Raw genomic sequence first — 19,522 nt, forward strand, 5'->3', positions numbered from 1 at the left:
TAACGTCATTTTCCCTTGCTTCCCGCCGTGCGTTTAAGAGCGCACTGCTGTGTTTAGATGGAGACCGGTGCGGACAATATTGTCCCCACACTAAAAGTATACAGCGAATGAGAAAACTATTTGATGTTTTGCAGCAGGCGATGTGTCGCGAACGTTGTCACAACTTGTTTATAAAGTCTTAACTTCATTTACTGGGATGTTAAGTCCTCCTTTATTCAACTGCAAACTGTATCAGTGTTCAAATAACATCAATACCAGCTATAATGTTTTGTCAACTCATCGAATTGAACGCAGGCGGCGAAGATTGTTTATTCGATGTGTGAGGGATCACTACGGGGTTTGTTGTTGTTGGCCAAACTGTTGTACTTGGTGTATGCGTGTACGGCGCATACACAGACTTGTGATGACGTCACGGCTGTGCGCTGTCAGTGCAACAACACTCCCTTGCTGCCTTTCAACACACTATCAGAGGATTTACTGTGTGTTTGTACATAAACATTGTGCTATTTTCACGCAACATGTATAAAAATAGGCACATCAAAACGGGCTTAGCGACACTCCCGCTATGACAGTCAACTGTTTTGGATACGATCGCTGTCGGACCTCCACCCGATGGGACAACTTTGACAAGAAATACTTTTTGCTCTGTCATAAGAAAGGTGCATCATTATCTTATGTTTTATTCCTTATTTAACGACAAATCATGAAGTTAACCTTAGTGTCTTGCTTCCATTTTTTTGGATGGAGCTGTCACGCCAAATATCTTCCCCCCTACAAAAACCTTCCCCCCGGAAGACATTTGGCGTGACAGCCCCTCTAATGCCTGAAGGACCCAAATGAGGGTGGAAGGACCTTAAAGCAGCCCACACAGCTGCCTGTTTTAAAAGCATTATAATTGGCTGATTGTCATTGGTGAAAAATAACAGTGGGGAAAAAATATTAGCATTCCAGCATGCTAACCTTTCAAGCTATTTTTGCTTTGCTAATTTTGCAGCTGTAACCCTTAAGAGTCATATAACTTGCTTAAAGCAACCCACACAGCTGCCTGTTTTAAAAGCAATAATAATTACCTGATTGTCATTGATGAAAAATAACGTTAAGGAAAAATATTAGCATTCCAGCATGCTAACCTTTCAAGCTATTTTTGCTTCGCTAATTTTGTAGCTGTAACCCTTAAGAGTTATACAACTTGGTATTATCACGCCCTCATTGGGGTCCTTCAGGCATTAAAGGGGATCCATCCATCCATCCATTTTCTACCACTTATTCCCTTTCGGGGTTGCGGGGGGCGCTGGCGCCTTGTCACGCCAAATGTCTTCCGGGGGGAAGGTTTTTGTAGGGGGGAAGAAATTTGGCGTGACAGCCGAGCACGCGTGTAAAAAGCGACCAAGCAGCTAAAAAAACATGATGGTCCTCCTTGTAGTGTGTACTAATGTTAAAGACAATGTACACTTCATTGCACATATCACTACATCCATGATTAAAAGCTTTATAATTCCACGAGAGTTTTGGAGTGGCGCACGCATGTCTGTGCGCTTTATACAGGGATTCAAACATGCAAAAGGGGTTCCTTGGCTCGTTAATGCATCCTAATTTTAGAAATAATATCCACTTCACTACACATACAATATATCACCATGTTGCTAAACATGTTATAATTCTATGAGTGTTTGTTTTCTGCAGCACAGGCGCGCTTTAAACACTGAAAAAAAAAGAGATAATGTTCCCAGGGCGCTGTGTATGTGCAGACTGGTTTTAAAGATAATGTACGTTTCATTGTATACGTCTAGTTCAAACCCTGTTTCCATATGAGTTGGGAAATTGTGTTGGATGTAAACATAACGGAATACAATGATTTGCAAATCATTTTCAACCCATATTCAGTTGAATGCACTACAAAGACAACATATTTGATGTTCAAACTGATAAACATTTGATGCCAGCAACACGTGACAAAGAAGTTGGGAGAGGTGGCAATAAATACTGATAAAGTTGAGGAATGCTCATCAAACACTTATTTGGAACATCCCACAGGTGTGCAGGGTAATCGGGAACAGGTGGGTGCCATGACTGGTTATGAAACCAGCTTCCCAAAAACTGCTCAGACTTTCACAAGAAAGGATGGGGCGAGGTACACCCCTTTGTCCACAACTGCGTGAGCAAATAGTCAAACAGTTTGGGAACAATGTTTCTCAAAGTGCAATTGCAAGAAATTTAGGGATTTCAACATCAACGGTCCATAATATCATCAAAAGGTTCAGAGAATCTGGAGAAATCACTCCATGTTAGCGGCATGGCCGGAAACCAACATTAAATGACCGTGACCTTCGATCCCTCAGACGGCGCTGTATAAAAAAACGACATCAACCTCTAAATGATATCACCACATGGGCTCAGGAACACTTCAGAAAACCACTGTCACTAAATACTGTTCGTCGCTACATCTGTAAGTGCAAGTTAAAGCTCTACTATGCAAAGCGAAAGCCATTTATCAACAACATCCAGAAACGCCGCTGGCTTCTCTGGGCCCCGAGATCATCCAAGATGGACTGATGCAAAGTGAAAAAGTGTTCTGTGGTCTGACGAATCCACATTTCAAATTTTTGGGGGAAATATTCGACATCGTGTCATCCGGACCAAAGGGGAAGCGAACCATCCAGACTGTTATGGACGCAAAGTTCAAAAGCCGGCATCTGTGATAGTATGGGGGTGCATTATTGCCCAAGGCATGGGTAACTTACACATCTGTGAAGGCACCATCAATGCTGAAAGGTACATACAGGTTTTGGAACAACATATGCTTCCATATAAGCGCCGTCTTTTTCTTGGACGCCCCTGCTTATTTCAGCAAGACAATGCCAAGCCACATTCAGTATGTGTTACAACAGCGTGGCTTCGTAAAAAAAGAGTGCGGGTACTTTCCTGGCCCGCATGCATTCCAGACCTGTCTCCCATAAAAAAAGTGTGGCGCATTATGAAGCGTAAAATACGACAGAGGAGGCCCCGGACCTTTGAACGACTGAAGGTCTACATAAAACAAGAATGGGAAAGAATTCCACTTTCAAAGCTTCAACAATTGGTTTCCTCAGTTCCCAAACGCTTATTGAGTGTTGTTAAAAGAAAAGGTGACGTAACACAGTGGTGAACATGCCCTTTCCCAACTACTTTGGCACGTGTTGCAGCTATGAAATTCTAAGTTACGGTATATATTATTTGCAAAAAAAAAAAAGTTTATGAGATTGAACATCAAATATCTTGTCTTTGTAGTGCATTCAATTGAATATGGGTTGAACAGGATTTGCAAATCATTGTATTCTGTTTTTATTTACCTCTGACACAATTTCCCAACTCATATGGAAACGGGGTTTGTACATCAAAAATAAACATAATAGAAGTGTAATGCCACCAAGTCAGTTGTTGCTTTTATAGGCTTCTGATTGGACAAAATGTGCATGACAGCAGTTGTATGCAATCATTTTAAACTCAAATATGTGTTTTTGAAACTCTCAATCCATGTGGACATGGCCTTAGTTTTTCACTAAAGCTAAATCTGTTTAGCACAGAGCTTCTAACTCTTGTAGCGCATCCTCCTTATATTCACGCTCAAAAACATAACATTCCGGATCATCATCATCATTTGTCAAAAAGTAGTCTTTGATAGCTCTCAAGTCTATTATGACTAGTAGTGTTTTTGTTGAAAGGAAAATCGAACGTTGTGATGCGTCTGTCAAATGAATATGCCGCCATATGCTTACATAATCACATGTTATTATGAAAGTGCATAGTAACATGTAATTACTACATTACATATATACTTACAGCTTGTATATAAAACGTTTTTTTTTAGATCATTTACAGGCAGAAAAAAGGTTCCCGTTGGCTCCATTGTTAGCTGACTTTTACTTAGGTTTATTTACAAGTTAAAATGCACAAAAAAGATTGCTTATCATACTTAAATGATAGGCGTTTTTTTTTTAAAAAGTTCAGGTCTCCTTTCAGGAGCTTTTTGTCCCACAAGAATCACATAAAACGCATCTCACATTCCAAAGCCGCAGGCATGCAGGTGGAAATATTAATAAGCATCTCTCCAAAACAAAAACAAGAAGTGCTTGCATCACTAAATGAGGGGAAAAAAAGTCTCGCACTCATCATGTTTACACGAGCTTTACGAGCAAAGCCAATAAGAAGCCCTCATTTTAGTATGTGTGCACCCATGCCACAACTTGTTGAGGTATGGAATGAAAAAAAGCGTCTGAGTACCTGCTTCACCTTGCCAAAATATTGGTGCCTAGCATGAGGTTGTGCAGCAACATCACATTTTCCCTGTGCACACAATTTTTGGTGTGATTTTATTGATTGTATGCACAAACGTATTGTAATGGTTTGTGAATGTTTGAGATGTGCATCTAAATACCACTTTATGGCCCTTGCTTTGTGCAGTGGGAACAGGAAAGGGTGTTCCCCACACTTAGGCGCATACAAGGAAATACAGAAATTGGGTGTGTCCCAATACTTTAGTCTACCTCCCACAAGGATTCATGTTGTTTCATGGCTTCAAAAGAGCACAAAGACTTCAAAGCCTGCGGGGATAATAAACTAATTAATTGCAAAGGGCCAGCATGTCTATTGTGGCAATGCAAAAACATTAATTAGCTTTTGTGTGTTTGTGTGTGTGTAGCTTTGCTTTGTAATGTTCTGGAGCCCTCACGTGTCCGAGAAGATCCTGGTGGACATCATCGGGGTGGACTACCCTTTCGCCTTGTTGTGTGTGGTCCCGCTACGGATTTTCTCCTTTTTCCCCCTTCCAGGTAAAGACACAAACAGTTTAGTTTCACAAAAGGAGCCGGTGTGATGATGTGTATACTATGTGTGTCTGTGTGTGTGTGTGTAGTGACAGTACGAGCCCACCTGACCGGCTGGCTCATGACCCTGAAGAAGACCTTTGTGTTGGCCCCGAGCTCGGTGCTCCGCATCATCGTCCTCATCACCAGCCTGGTCGTGCTTCCGTACATGGGGTAAGGCCCCTTCCCTTTCCCACGCGGGGTCACACAGGTCACTGTAAGTCATGGTCATTGTCGGCTGTTGCAGGGTCCACGGGGCCACCCTCGGGGTAGGGTCCCTCCTGGCCGGCTTCATTGGGGAGTCCACAATGGTTGCCATAGCAGCCTGCTATGTTTACCGACAACAGGTGAGGGCAGATGCTAGCATCCCGCTGAAAGCGCTTTTAGCATAAAAGGACCATTCATAGGCGATAAAACAACACTTTCTCTTGTCCACAGCTGCACAATTTGGTCCGGTTGTTGTTCAGTATGTTTTCATTTGCTAAAACGTGAAATACATTTTGGTAATTAATATATTGATATATAATCTGCAGAGTCATATATCTGTATTCCCAGATGTCTCACAATATTGGAAGTGTGACATTGTTTTATATTTACATAGATTTTTTACATGTGTCTGTAGCTGTGATGCTAGTCTTAAAGGCCTACTGAAACCCACTACTACCGACCACGCAGTCTGATAGTTTATACATCAATGATGAAATATTAACATTGCAACACATGCCAATACGGCCGGTTTAGTTCACTAAATTATAATTTTAAATTTCCCGTGGAGTTTCTTGTTGAAAATGTCGCGGAATGATGACGCGTGCGCGTGACGTCACGGACTGTAGAGGACATATTAGCGCAGCACCATTTGCGGCTAAAAGTCGTCTCTTTTCATCGTGCAATAACACAGTATTTTGGACATCTGTGTTGCTGAATATTTTGCAATTTGTTCAATTAATAATGGAGAAGTCAAAGTAGAAAGATGGAGTTGGGAAGCTTTAGTCTTTAGCCACACAAACTCACGGTGATTCCTTGTTTAAAATTCCCGGAGGTGAAGCTTTACTATGGATCAGAGCGGTCAAGCGAACATGGTTCCCGACCACTTGTCAACCGGCAGGTTTCGGTGAGAAAATTGTGGTAAAAAATCGCCTCTTACCGGAGATCAGCTGAGCTTGCGCCGTCCATGCAGCTGCCGTCGACTTCCCTTAGAGACTGGCGTCAACACACCCGTGGACACACCCCTCCGACTATCAGGTACTATTTAGTCTCACTAAAACACTAGCAACACAATAGAAAGATAAGGGATTTCCCAGAATTATCCTAGTAAATGTGTCTAAAAACAGCTGAATCTGTCCCAATGCAATCGCCTTTTTTTTAATTATTATTTTTTTCTTCTAGTCCTTCGCTATCAATATCATCATTCACGAATCTTTCATCCTCGCTCAAATTATTGGGGAAATTGTCATTTTCTCGGTCCGAATAGCTCTTGCTGCTGGAGGCTCCCATTAAAAACAATGTGAGGACGTGAGCCCTCACCCTTGTGACGTCATCGTTTGCGACTTCCAGTAAAGGCAAGGCTTTTATATTAGCGACCAAAAGTTGCGAACTTTATCGTGGATGTTCTCTACTAAATCCTTTCAGCAAAAATATGGCAATATCGCGAAATGAGTATGACACAAAAAACGGACCTGCTATCCCCGTTTAAATAAGAAAATCTCATTTCAGTAGGCCTTTAATTTCGTTCCGAGAAGTATAGTGGAACCTTGATTTATGAACCTCTCTATTTGAAAACTTTTCAATTGAGCCCAATTTGCCTTTGTGTGCAAACCATGTCTTCATTCAGTCATTCATTTTGTGTCAGGCCTGCAAGCAAAAAGCATGGCGCAGCATTGTTGGGAGGCAGATTCTACACTTTACTTGCTGCACTCCTGGTCACTTCTCAGCGCTTCAGTGTAGGTTTTTTCACTTTTCACCAGTTGTGTCCAATTTGCCAATTCTATGAGTCCCAAAAGGACAACAAACCAGAGTAGTAAGGATGAGGTCATCGCTGTGGAGTTAAAAAAAATCAAACAAGACTATTTGCGATGTCTACATGGTCCTCAAGTATGGAAGGATCATAGAAGCAGGCTTTGTACTATAGCAAGTTGTAATTGTGATGAGATAGAACTTTTCTGTAAAACTAATTTGCCAAAGCAGACTTATTTCACAGCAGAGAGAGGAGCTCCTCTTGTTCAGCAGCGTGTCTTTCAAGTCACACATACGCACTGCACTCCCCTTTGTCCCTCTTTCTGTTGCTTCCTTCTAGTCAGCTCCTCCTTCACCGATGTTAATTTATAGTAAATTGGTTGCACTTATTAAAATATTTATTATTGTAGCTATATGGTTCAAAGGTTCTTCTGTGTGTGCACGTGTTGGCAGAGCAGCTTGTGAATATATAGAAAGTTGATCCATCACTTCTTTGATATTTGTTTGACATACAGTACTGTATAGCACTTTATATTGTGTTGAAAGTAGAGATGTCCGATAATATTGGACTGCCGATATTACCGGCCGATAAATGCTTTAAAATGTAATATCGGAAAGGATCGGTATCGGTTTTAAAAAGTAAAATTTATGATTTTTTAAAATGTCACTGCGTACACGGACGTAGGGAGAAGTACAGAGAGCCAATAAACCTTAAAGGCATTGCCTTTTCATGCCGAACCAACCTCACAATATCTACGGCTTTTCACACACACAAGTGAATGCAATGCATACTTGGTCAACAGCCAGACAGGTCACACTGAGGGTGGCCGTATAAACAACTTTAACACTGTTACAAATATGCGCCACACTGTGAACCCACACCAAACAAGAATGACAAACATATTTCAGGAGAACATCCGCACCGTAATACAACATGAACACAACAGAACAAATACCAATAACTCCTTGCAGCACTAACTCTTCTGGGACGCTACAATATACACCCCCCCGCTACCCTCAACCCCCCACCCACCTCAACCTCCTCATGCTCTCTCAGGGAGAGCATGTCCGAAATTCCAAGCTGCTGTTTTGAGGCATGTTAAAAAAAATATGTACTTTGTGACTTCAATTACAAATATGGCAGTGCCATGTTGACATTTTTTTCCATAACTTGAGTTGATTTTTTGGGGAAAACATTGTAACATTGCTCAATGCATCCAGCGGGGCATCACAACAAAATTGGGCATAATAAGGTGTTAATTCCACAACTTTATTTATCAGTATTGGTAATTAAGAGTTGGACAATATCGGAATATCGGACATCTCTAGTTGAAAGTGTACAAACCTTCACTAAAATATGAACCTTTGGCAAGAATGGAAACCACTCTTTATGTTTAAATTATTTCTTACGGATAAATTTGCTTCACTATATGACGTTTTCAATTTACAAACCATGTTCAAGAACCTACTAAGTTCATAAATCGAGGTTCCACTGTAGATGGTTGATAACCCGAGGACCACCTGTTTTGCAAAAAACGAGCCTTCCCTGACATCCCGTCTTGTCGTCTTCACAGAGGAACAACGAGATGTCCAATGAGCTGGTGGTGGAGGGCGAGGACTCAGCCCCCATGAGCGAGGTGTGCGCTCGCTCTCAGATGGACGCCATCGAGGAGGTCCAGGAGGACGACGATGACGAGCGGCGGGAGTGAAGATGTGGACGGCGAGGCAGAACTCCGCGAGTGTTACAGTGCGGGACGACGAGGGAGGAGCGCAAAGAGTCCGATTCTCCCGACTTTGTGACGCCACCCTTCCTCGGCACGGTGGACTTCCATCACCATGACAACGCACACTGTAAACCAAGCCATGCACCTCCAAGTGTTGATCAAATCAATGTGAATACCGTCTGGGCATCATCGCTTCAACCTTCCTTTGTGTTTACTGGTAAACAAGGGAATAAAAAAAAACACGTGGGACGATTAGTTTTTTCTCTTCGCAGACCAAGAAGGGAACATCTTGCGAGTCGGAGTCCTAAATATCTGAGTTGAATTCTAGAAATTTTGTGGGACTTGCTGGGTTGTGCAATTGTGTTTTAGATTAAGTGGTGTACAGATGATTGTTTTCTAAGGCAATGTGTTTATTTGATTGCGAGGAGGGGTCGGGAATCCCTCAGTATATCACGATGTATTCACTTCATACAGTCTGTTTAGCCAAACATCTTTCTGCTAGTGTTCAGACTGTCCCATGTGCTGTATATATTGTACAGACATTCTTATTTGGCAAATAAATTGCTTTATTATTAAGCCGCCTTCTGTTGCTTTTAAGCAACGATGGAAGGAGACGACGTAGAGAATTGTGCTTTTGTTTTATTCATTCAAACGCCATCAGCAAGAGGACAATCCCTGCCGCTGTTGACTTCTGAGACATGCCACATACATTCATTCTTGTGCATTTTTTTTTCTAAGGCAACATGGAGGACCAAGCTGGCCTTGGCAACGAGATCCAGCGGCTGGTGGTCGAGACTGAGGCCAGCCCTTGTGGCAACATTGGCACGTGTTCCTCCTCAGTGGCTTGACTTGGCTTTAAAAAGGCAACATGTTACACGTCCACTTTCACCCAACTTTGTCGCTAAAAAATATGGCGAGCACCTGATTCTTCTTTCGGCAGTCGTCCAATTAGACTTTAGAGAATAAATTAATGAGATTAAGCCTCAACTTTAAAAAAGTGCCATGATTCCAGTGTGAAGGCCAAACACGTCAAGGTGGCACTGTTGGTAAAAACATGTAGACAATTCTTCCACTTGACGGACCTGAGGTTTGGGTTTGCATGACAGGACAGCGTCTCAGCTGGACTCCGCCTCCTTGGCTATCTGGACAGCGTCAACGACGGGCACGTTGTAGTGGCGATCGTCCTCTGTGACCAGGCTCACGCAGGGCCACTCGCCCTTATGGTCATCCGGGTAGTAGGTGACAAACTCCTCTGTGTCGGCCATGTAGAGCCTGTAAACCTGGATGGTGCACCGCAAGGCGTAGCCTAAAAGGAACATCTCCACCTGGGTAAAAGTCATAAAGAGACTTTGTTAAAAGTGAGCAGAAAATAACAGTGGAAGAGAACCGCAACAAAATTCAATCAATTAGGTTGTATTGTAAACGAGAACAAAAACAAGCACACTTAACTGTTATGAACCAACAGTCACACTAGTTTTTAAAGTTAAAGTCCCAACGATAGTCTCTCTCACGCACACGCGCGCACACACACATACACACACACACACACACACACTAGGTGTGGTAAAATTTTCCTCTGCATTTGACCCATCCGCTTGTTCACCCCCTGGGAGGTGAGGGGAGCAGTGAGCAGCTGCGGTGACTGCGCTCGGAGATGTATTCACATATCTAATATCCTATATTTAATTTGTAAATATATTCTGCAAGTAGGTACCAGATAAAAATTATTTGTAATTTGCAGAATCTTTTTTTTTTTTTCAAGTACCGTATTTTTCGGATTATAAATCGCTCCGGAGTATAAATCGCATTTTTAGGGGACTATCTCAAATTAGGGTGATATTTGCTTATTTTCTGTCTGATAAGATAATTCTTCTCACTAAGCAGATTTTATGTTAGAGTGTTTTACTTGTTTTAAGGGTTTTGGTCCCAAATTATCTCAGTAAGATATTACAGCTTGTTGCTGAGATTTTATGACCTATATTGAATAAAACATGCTTGGAACTGGAATATCAACCGATGCAAAACTGTGTCATTGACACTCACAAGTATAAAACTTCTTATTTCAAGCAAGAAAAAAAATCATATAATTATGTCAAGATAATGGCACTAGCATTTACCGTATTTTTCGGATTATAAATCGTTCCGGAGTATAGGTCGCACCGGCCGAAAATGCATAATAAACAAGGAAAAAAACATATATACGTCGCACTGGAGTATAAGTCGCATTTTTGGGGGACATTTATTTGATAAAACTCAACACCAAGAATAGACATTTGAAAGGCAATTTAAAATAAATAAAGAATAGTGAACAACAGGCTGGATAAGTGTAGGTTATATGACGCATAAATAACCAACTGCCTGATATGTCAACGTAACATATTATGGTAAGAGTCACTCAAATAACTATAATATATACTGTAGGACATGCTATACGTTAACCAAACAATTTGTCACTCCTAATTGCTAAATCCCATGAAATCTTATATGTCTAGTCTCTTATGTGAATGAGCTAAATAATATTTGATATTTTACGGTAATGTGTTAATAATTTCACACATAAGTCGCTCCTAAGTATAAGTCGTATGAAACTATGAAAAAAACTGCGACTTATAGTCCGAAAAATACTGTAATCATCAAATTAAACAAGTCTATTAAACTGACTCGGCACATCCAATCATACAATTGTACATAATTCACAATATAATCGCACAATATTAAGCAACTGCATAGAATGAAATCTATGCTTTGGATCCTACCACAGTGTGTGTGGTCATGCTTTTTAAGTCGGTGTATGTTATTTTTTTCCAACTTCTAGAATAGCATATAATTTAATAATCTTCCGTTACCATCATGTGTACAACACCTGAAAAAAATGATGTAATCTTGGAGGATGTTCATTCAGTTCTTTAATTTTGTAGAGAAAAAAGGTAGCATGTTAGTGCAATAAATGCTTAGGAGCGAAGCACCATCATACAAGTGGAATGCTTTCAGTATTCTAGCCCTGTCAATGACACATCAACATACAGGCCAGCGGGGGAAATATATGACTGTTAGCCTGTATGTCGATGTGTCATCCAACTGACAGGAAAATATATTTAAGACAAATAAAACCTGTGTGGATATGGGTAGTGTCAGTGCCTATTAATTCTCAATATGCTGATACGCAGGGGAAATGGGTTTCAACATTGGCATTCTGGTACTGTATGCATTAGGCCGGGGGTTTCAAACATGCGGCCCGCAACACGTTATGCGGCCCGCGCTTTGATATGACAATTTAATGTTGGTGCGGCCTGCGAGTTTAATATGAACGGCGCTTGATAGGTCATGCTTGCTAACGTCCCCAATTTTCCCGGGAGACCCCTGAATTTCAGGGTACCAATTCTCTCGAAGCCCCTGTCAATTTTTACCAGATCAACAATATTCAGGGAGTGCCATATTGGCACTGCATTGGGCGCGCCCTACATCCAGACCTGGCAGTGTGCAAGCCCAGATGTATGTTGCATCTGGACATGTGTTATTGCAAGATATATTTGATCAACAGCTACACACATCACATTAATGTGGCCTTAAAAAAACTTTTAACACTATTACAAATATGTGCCAGACTGTGAACTCACACCAAACAAGAATGACAAACACATTTCGGGGGAACATCCGCATCGTAACAACATAAACACAACAGAACAATTACCCAGAATCCCATGCAGCCCTGACTCTTCCGGGCTACAATATACACACCACCGCTACCACCAACCCCCCACAGCCCCACCCTCCCTACTTGCGTCGGTTGAGGTGTTGTATATTGTAGCTCTGCAAGGTGTTCTGGGTATTTGTTCTCTTGTGTTTAAGTTGTGTTAGGGTGCGTAAATTTTCCCAAAAAGTGTTTGTCATTCTTGTTTGGTTTGGGTTCACAGTGTGGCGCATATTTATAACAGTGTTAAAGTTGTTTATACGGCACCCTCAGTGTGACCTGTATGGCTGTTGAACAAGTACGTCTTGCAGCCACTGACGTTGTTCTGCACAAGTCTCACACAACATGATACAGAGCCGGCACATTGGTTGTGTGATATAAAAGTGTGCGTGATGACATGTAGTGGAGCAGTAGTCTTCTTTTGGGGGTGCGCGGACCCCTGGAGGTACTTGAAGGTATGCCAAGGGACAAGTGAGATTTATTAAAAACTTTCTAAAAAAACAGCAGCAATTCATAAATCCTTTATACATATGTTTATTGAATAATACTTCAATGAAGTATGAATGTAAGTTCATAAACTGTGGAAAAATAATGCAACAATCCAACATTCAGTGTTGACAGCTAGACTTTTTGTGGACATGTTCCATAAATATTGATGTTAAAGATTTCTTTTTTTGTGAAGAAATTTTTAGAATGAAGTTCATGAATCCAGATGGATCTCTATTAAAATGACTTCTAAGTGTAGAAATCTTTATTTTTAATTGAATCACTTGTTTATTTTTCAACAAGTTTTTTAGTTATTTTTATATCTTTTTTCCAACTACTTCAAGAAAGACCACTTCAAATCAGCAATATTTTGCGCTGTTATACAATTTAACTTAGCATACATAGTGTTGTATTTTACTACTTTGTCTCTTTTTTTTAACCAAAAATGCTTTGCTCTGATTAGGGGGTACTTGAATTAAAAAAAATGTTCACAGGGGGTACATCACTGAAAAAAGGTTGAGAACCACTGTTGTAAGGCAGTGCAGTCACGGCAGCCCTTAATAATGTCGGCTGGGTAAAAATTGGGAAAAATTCGGGACAATGTTTGCACCGGTAGATCGTCGGGAGGTGCACTGAAATTCAGGAGTCTCCCGGAAAAATCGTGAGGATTGGCAAGTATGTTGCTAGGGCGGGAAAGCCATTCATAAAAGGTGAATTCATTAAAAAGTGCATGTTAAATTTTTTAAAGAAATCTTTTCTCGCGGCCCAGTCTCACCCAGTTTCTGCATCCAGTGGCCCCCATGTAAATTGAGTTTGAGACCCCGGCATTAGGCACATATGGGGTGGTATTTGCTTGGCACAACATAATGCATTACATGTAATGATTTTCTACTTTGTATTGACATGGTAGTGGGCAATATGATTTATGCGTAACGTGGTTTATGCATAATGTGGTTTGGCTCATAGAATCGCAGATGTTGATGTGTGTACATGGAAGAGAATGCAGTTTGTCAGGTTGGATGCAACATGGAGTTATGCTGAACGAAATGTGGCTGGAATTTTACTGTTGGCCTTGGCTTGCCCTCAAAGTAGGCCTATGCGATATGTGAAATAGTATATATTATTATATATAATATATTACGATAGTGGTTTGTGTGGTCAAACTAGACATTTTAGCAGGGTAATGCCAACAATCTGTCCCGACTCCCGTTTAAAATATTGCCGTGTAACTTTACAAAAACCTTTGGCTAATCAACATCAGTAAAATGTGGTGTAATGACTTAGTGAACCACCTTGCAAGAAGCATAAACATGAGAAACCTACAGCGTAGGACTCGTCGATTGCCATTTGAAGTTCCTTGGAGTAGGATTCTGATTCGGCTGCGTATCTGGCAACCTCAGTCATGGAGAGTGGGAGGGGACTATAGAATTTTGACCGTGATTGCAGTACCATTTCTGGCACCTTTAAGTGAAGAGACATTTTGTTAAAACTCCAATTGCATAGATGAACTTTTTTCTTTTAACAACTGCATTGTTCAAAGTACTCGTTGTTCATTCTTGCTTTGGAGTTGTGTTTTTCCACATTTTAAGAGTCATTGAATGTGTCGTGACTAGTGATTGGATGAGTGTGGGGAAGACAGAAGGGTAATAAGTACGCTAAGCACTTTAAGCAAGATGGTTGTAAATGTTTTTTTGGCGTGTTTTTTTTTGCTTTTTTTTTTTTTTAAGTTATTGTTGATCGACCACCTCCAAGTCATCCTTTTGATATTCAGACAAAAGCTACAATATTTTATATACACAATTACAGCTACACACAAAAACATTGCAATCGAGGAGATTTTAAATTTAAATGGGGATGTTGGTAGACGAACAACATCTGATAATCAAGTTTGCTCACCATCTCTCCAACACAAATACCTCCACAGCTTGTGTTTTTATACACTAAATAAATATATCCTGTTTAAAAACAAAAACAGCGCTATTCTTTCTTTGTCTCCAATTGCTTGTATTCCAACACGTCACTTCTTCCCAGAAAACCAAGCAAGGGGCCTGATCTTTCTGCACAAAGCAGATAGAAGTAGAACAATCCAACTGTGCAAAGGAATAGATCAATACTTTATTAAAAAAGATTTGTCGTATGATATCCAGGATTTTCCGTTGGTGGAGTTCCCACATGTATTGAACTATTTTGTGCTCCGATGTAATTTTACAAGACAAAGTAGGGCTGGGCGATATATCTATATATCGCGGGTTTGTCTCTGTGCGATATAGAAAATGACAATATTGTGATATTAGAGTTTGCGTTCTCACCCAGTCGCTTTTAGCTGTGGGAATTACACTACATGTGTTTCCCACTCTTTCTTGTCGCTCCTATTCACAGAGACGTAAAACAAGCGCACTTTCTTACATACGTCATGCGTGCAACGCCACACGCCCTCCCCGAGCAGAGAGGTAGCGACATGGGTAACATTAGCTGTGGTGCTAATGGTGCGTTGCGGGTGGTAATACGAGAGAGATGATGCGAATCTGGAAACAAATGGAGGAACAATTATTTCCCAAGAAAAACAGCACAGGGTGCATCATCTGGCGGTGGTTTGCCTTCAAACGGGAATATGTTGAACAATTATGCGGCAAAAGTGTTGCTACAAAAAGTAGCCGCACTGCTAATTTGTAGCATCATTTGAAAAGTCACCCGCCAGAGAATGAGGAGTGCTTGAAACTGCATGTCAACATCTCCATTCGGTGCCACACCCACAAAATGCCAAAGCAACAATTTCCAGATGAACACCTTGTAAAGAAATAGTCAACAACAGAAGGAGATAACGTCCGCAGGAACCTACCACAGAACGAAGCACATACTCTGTTTGATTTCCTATTATGCGGCTCATTTTTATTTGACAGTTTTTGAAATATCTTGTGTGACACCATGTACTAAAGTGCACTTTATTTGTTTTTAACTATTGTAGCGGCATTCTGTACAAAAAGTGCTCTTTAATTTAGTGTTGTTTTGATATGTCATCTTAGTGACATCATGCACAAAAGTGCACTCATAGCTTGTTTTAAAATGTCTCTGACAATCTTGCACTTTCTGTTTTGAAATTACATGAACGTTTGTGCCACTGCTTAATAACTGTTTAATAAATACAGTGCTGGTCAATTGACTTAGTTGTGATTTCCCTCTATGCATGAAAGTTTAAAATGAGCATATATTAATGCAGTATGAACAAGAATGTTTTAATGTAGACACATAGAATCATCATACTGCTGTGATTATATGTATCAAGCTTTCATTCAAGGGCAAGGTAAAATATCGCGATACATAGTGTAACGTGACATGGCCCAAAAATATAGAGATATTAATAAAAGGCCATATCACCCAGCACTACGACAAAACAGATGAAAACTTGGAATAGCATGGAAGCCTAAAACTTATTTGTGTGTGGCTGGGTCACGGAAACCGGTATCAAGACTCTCTCGGATAAATCATTTTGCTCAGGTAATGTTGCATTTCATGATTCAAATTTGCGTCTTGCGTCCATGTAAACAAACGAGCACTTCACAGCTCGACATCCGTGACTACATATCCATTTAACAAACAATCATTGAACTCTCACCATATTTGATTTTTGTCATATGTACTCTGACACATTTGTTTACAAAATAAACATGAGGGGAGATAGAGAATTATCTTCCCTGACAAATTATAATTGATTCTGACTTTCTAGTTTCTGTTTGTTAAAAATTTAAATACAAATAATATCAAGATAATACATCAACGGGAAACACTAAACGGATAAAGTATTTTAAAAATATATCAAACAAACAAACCGTTAGCGAAGTGGTCACCGCAAACTTGCGCATTCTTCAAATCGGATCCCTTGTGCTAGAGTGTGTTCCACTTTTGTGGTCGTCTTTCAAAAAAATGTTGCATTCTATTACTCGTCTTGATTACTTCTCGAGGAACTCTGAAGAAATGTTTATTTGTTTCACGATTTGAACAGCCAAAACCAACGCAAACAGGGGCATTTTTCTTTGAGAAAAGCTAAATGCCGCCGAGTGCCCATTGAGAACAGAGGCTGCTCAACCACCACCCGTATTCAATGAGCCGGATGTGATGTTAGTAAAATCCAAGCAATATGATTGTATATATTGTTTGTTAAGGTTTTATTAAAAACTCAAAATTTTAAACTTTATGACCACTTATTTAAATTCCCAATTATTTTTACAAACGTACTTATTTACTTGGCTTCCGCAAAATTTTTTCGGATGGTGCATCAGCAAACAATTCACTTTATAATTAATCATTTAAATGAACACCTTCTTGTATTGTTTAGGTGTCTAACAGCACTAGTGTACAGTCATCCCTCGTTAATCGATTTTAATTGGTAGCGGACGTTACTGTGCTAGCCAAATTTCTGCCAAGTAGGAATTATTAATTATAGATCAAATATTTTGTCTAAAACATTCTGAATACAGTTTTCAATATTATGAGAGCCCTCTAGTCATGAAATAACACTCTTTAGTCACCTTTACACTATTTTAATCAAATAAAGTAATGCTGCCTGAAACTGAGCCAAGCAATGGTCACGATACTGAACAGCATGATCTGATTGTTTTCGTCTCATCTAGTGGGAAGTGAAGTGAATTATATTTATATAGCGCTTTTCTCTAGTGACTCAAAGCCCTTTCTAGTGGCTAATACTATTGTAGTATAGATATTTTAGTTCATTCAGCCATTTTTATGCTTAAAAAAAGCTTCATTTAGGTAAAAAAAGTTGTAGGATATTACTTTAAAAAATCCAAGATGTGGTGAAACAGCATAATTTAAAGCGCAATGTGGCGAGGGACGACTGCATTCTAAATATTATCAGCAGTAATAGTAGTTCTCTCTGACCTGCTCCAGGCCAGCGTCGAGGCCCACGTGTCCCAGGTGGTTGATGAGGAAGGAGCGCGGGCAATCGGAGGAGTCGCGTGCGAACAGCAGCCAACAGAAGAGCGGCACATCTCGGCCGGCCCGCATATCGGCATGCAGCTCCACGGCGCGGGCCAACATCAGCAGCTTGAGCGCTTCGAGCATGGCCAGCTCCTCTTCGCATCCCTGGAAGATTGCCTCACACAGCTGCAGACGCTCCTCGGCTGACGAACAACCAGCCGCTGCACGCCACTGTGGAGGTTGACAAGAATTCAATAAAATATGGACAAATTACAGATTTGCTCCACAATTCATCTGTTTCTGTTAGAGACCGCCCGATTTGTTTTTGTTTTTGGGCCGATACCGATTATTATTAGTCAAGGAGGCCGATAACTGATATTTGGAGTCGATATTCATTTGCAGTAAAAGTTAACTAAACATGAATAGTATACTTCAGTTAACAGCTGGACAAGGCTTTAAGTTGTTATTTGCACATTTTTTTAGGAAACATTGGACCAGTAGCGACATAATGTTTTAAGCAGCGTTTAAGTTGTGGTTAATTAAGCAGCAAAAAAAACATCAGGGGATTTCACAAGCACATTTATTGCGTGTGTCTAAAAGGACAATCAAGATTTGCAAAATATGGTAAATCTACTGGGAAAATTGTTAAAACTATGGGAATTCTTTTCTTCACAATAAGTCGCCAATTATTCAATTTTAAAGCAGTTTATGGATTAAGTTTCCTTGTGAGGAACCCTAAAATATTGTGGACATTAAATATTAACATTTCTGGGCTCCTTCACATAGCTTATAGTTGAGATATTGTTCAAGCTGGCTGAAATACCGTATTTCTTTGAATAGCCGCCGGGGCGCTAATTAATTTAAAATCTCTTCTCACTCCTGCGCTTATTCAAGGCATGCGGTAAAAAAAGATTTTTTTTAATTAAAAAAAAATATATATATATATATATATATATATATATATAAAAAATTATTCTGCGGCCCGGTGGTTGGGGACCACTGCTCTACATGTCATCGCGCCCGCCTTTACACCATGATATCTGTGTGCCGGCCGGACGCATGCATTTCTCTGCTCCTTGTACGAGATTTCAAGGCATACTTGCTCAACAGCCATACCGGTTACACTGAAGGTTGTGATATAAACAACTTTAACACTCTCACTAATATGCGCCACACTGTGAACCCTAACCAAACAAGAATAACAAACAAATTTCTGGAGAACATCGGCTCTGTAACACATTATAAACGCAACATAACAATTACCCAGAATTCCATGCATCCATGACTCTTGGCTATATTATACACGCGCTCCCAACCCCGCCCACCTTAACCGACGCACGGAGGAGGGGGGTGGGGGCGGGGTTTGGTGCTAGCGGGTTGTATAATATAGCCAAGAGTCATGGATGCATAGCATTCCGGGTAATTGTTATGTTGCGTTTATAATGTGTTACAGAGCCGATGTTCTTGTTTTTATAGTCTTTGGTATGACTTGGCCGGGGTTTGAATTTACGACGTACCGATCTCAGGGCGGACACTCTAACCACTAGGCCAGTGGTCCCCAACCTTTTAGTATCCGCGGACCGGTCAACGCTTAATAATTTGTCCTGCGGCCCGGGGGGGAGGGTCCTTTTTTATTTTTATTTTTTCTTTGTCATGAAAAAGGGAGGTGTTTGTGGTTGGTGCACTAATTGTAAGTGTTTATTGTGTTTTTTATATTGACTTAATTTAAAAAAAAATAAACAAAATAAAAAATATATATATATTTTTTTTTTAAATAAAAATTAATAAAAAAATTATTTTGCGGCCCGGTACCAATCGGGCCACGGCCCAGTACCGGGCCCTGGCCCGGTTGTTGGGGACCACTGCACTAGGCCACTGAGTAGGCAGAAGAAAAT

At 40.5% G+C, this 19,522-nt stretch overlaps 2 protein-coding genes across 2 annotated transcripts in view; one reads left to right on the forward strand and one right to left on the reverse strand.

Annotated features, from left to right (window-relative positions):
• Nucleotides 1–9,144, forward strand: part of LOC133569423 (progressive ankylosis protein homolog) — an 18,215-nt gene extending 9,071 nt beyond the window's left edge. The window contains exons 9-12 of the mRNA XM_061921755.1: nt 4,679–4,808; nt 4,892–5,015; nt 5,089–5,188; nt 8,369–9,144. Coding sequence (XP_061777739.1) covers nt 4,679–4,808; nt 4,892–5,015; nt 5,089–5,188; nt 8,369–8,503 — 489 coding nt within the window. The 3' untranslated portion in view covers nt 8,504–9,144. The remainder of the gene's footprint in view (nt 1–4,678; nt 4,809–4,891; nt 5,016–5,088; nt 5,189–8,368) is intronic.
• LOC133569422 (uncharacterized) overlaps nt 9,138–19,522 on the reverse strand; it is a 24,386-nt gene continuing 14,001 nt past the window's right edge. Inside the window, exons 10-11 of the mRNA XM_061921754.1 lie at nt 17,589–17,858; nt 9,138–9,843 (exon numbers count right to left, since the gene is read on the reverse strand). Of these exons, the coding sequence (XP_061777738.1) occupies nt 9,634–9,843; nt 17,589–17,858 (480 nt within the window). The 3' untranslated portion in view covers nt 9,138–9,633. The remainder of the gene's footprint in view (nt 9,844–17,588; nt 17,859–19,522) is intronic.

The sequence above is a fragment of the Nerophis ophidion genome, linkage group LG15, assembly GCF_033978795.1.
Source record: "Nerophis ophidion isolate RoL-2023_Sa linkage group LG15, RoL_Noph_v1.0, whole genome shotgun sequence".
Lineage (NCBI taxonomy): Eukaryota > Metazoa > Chordata > Actinopteri > Syngnathiformes > Syngnathidae > Nerophis > Nerophis ophidion.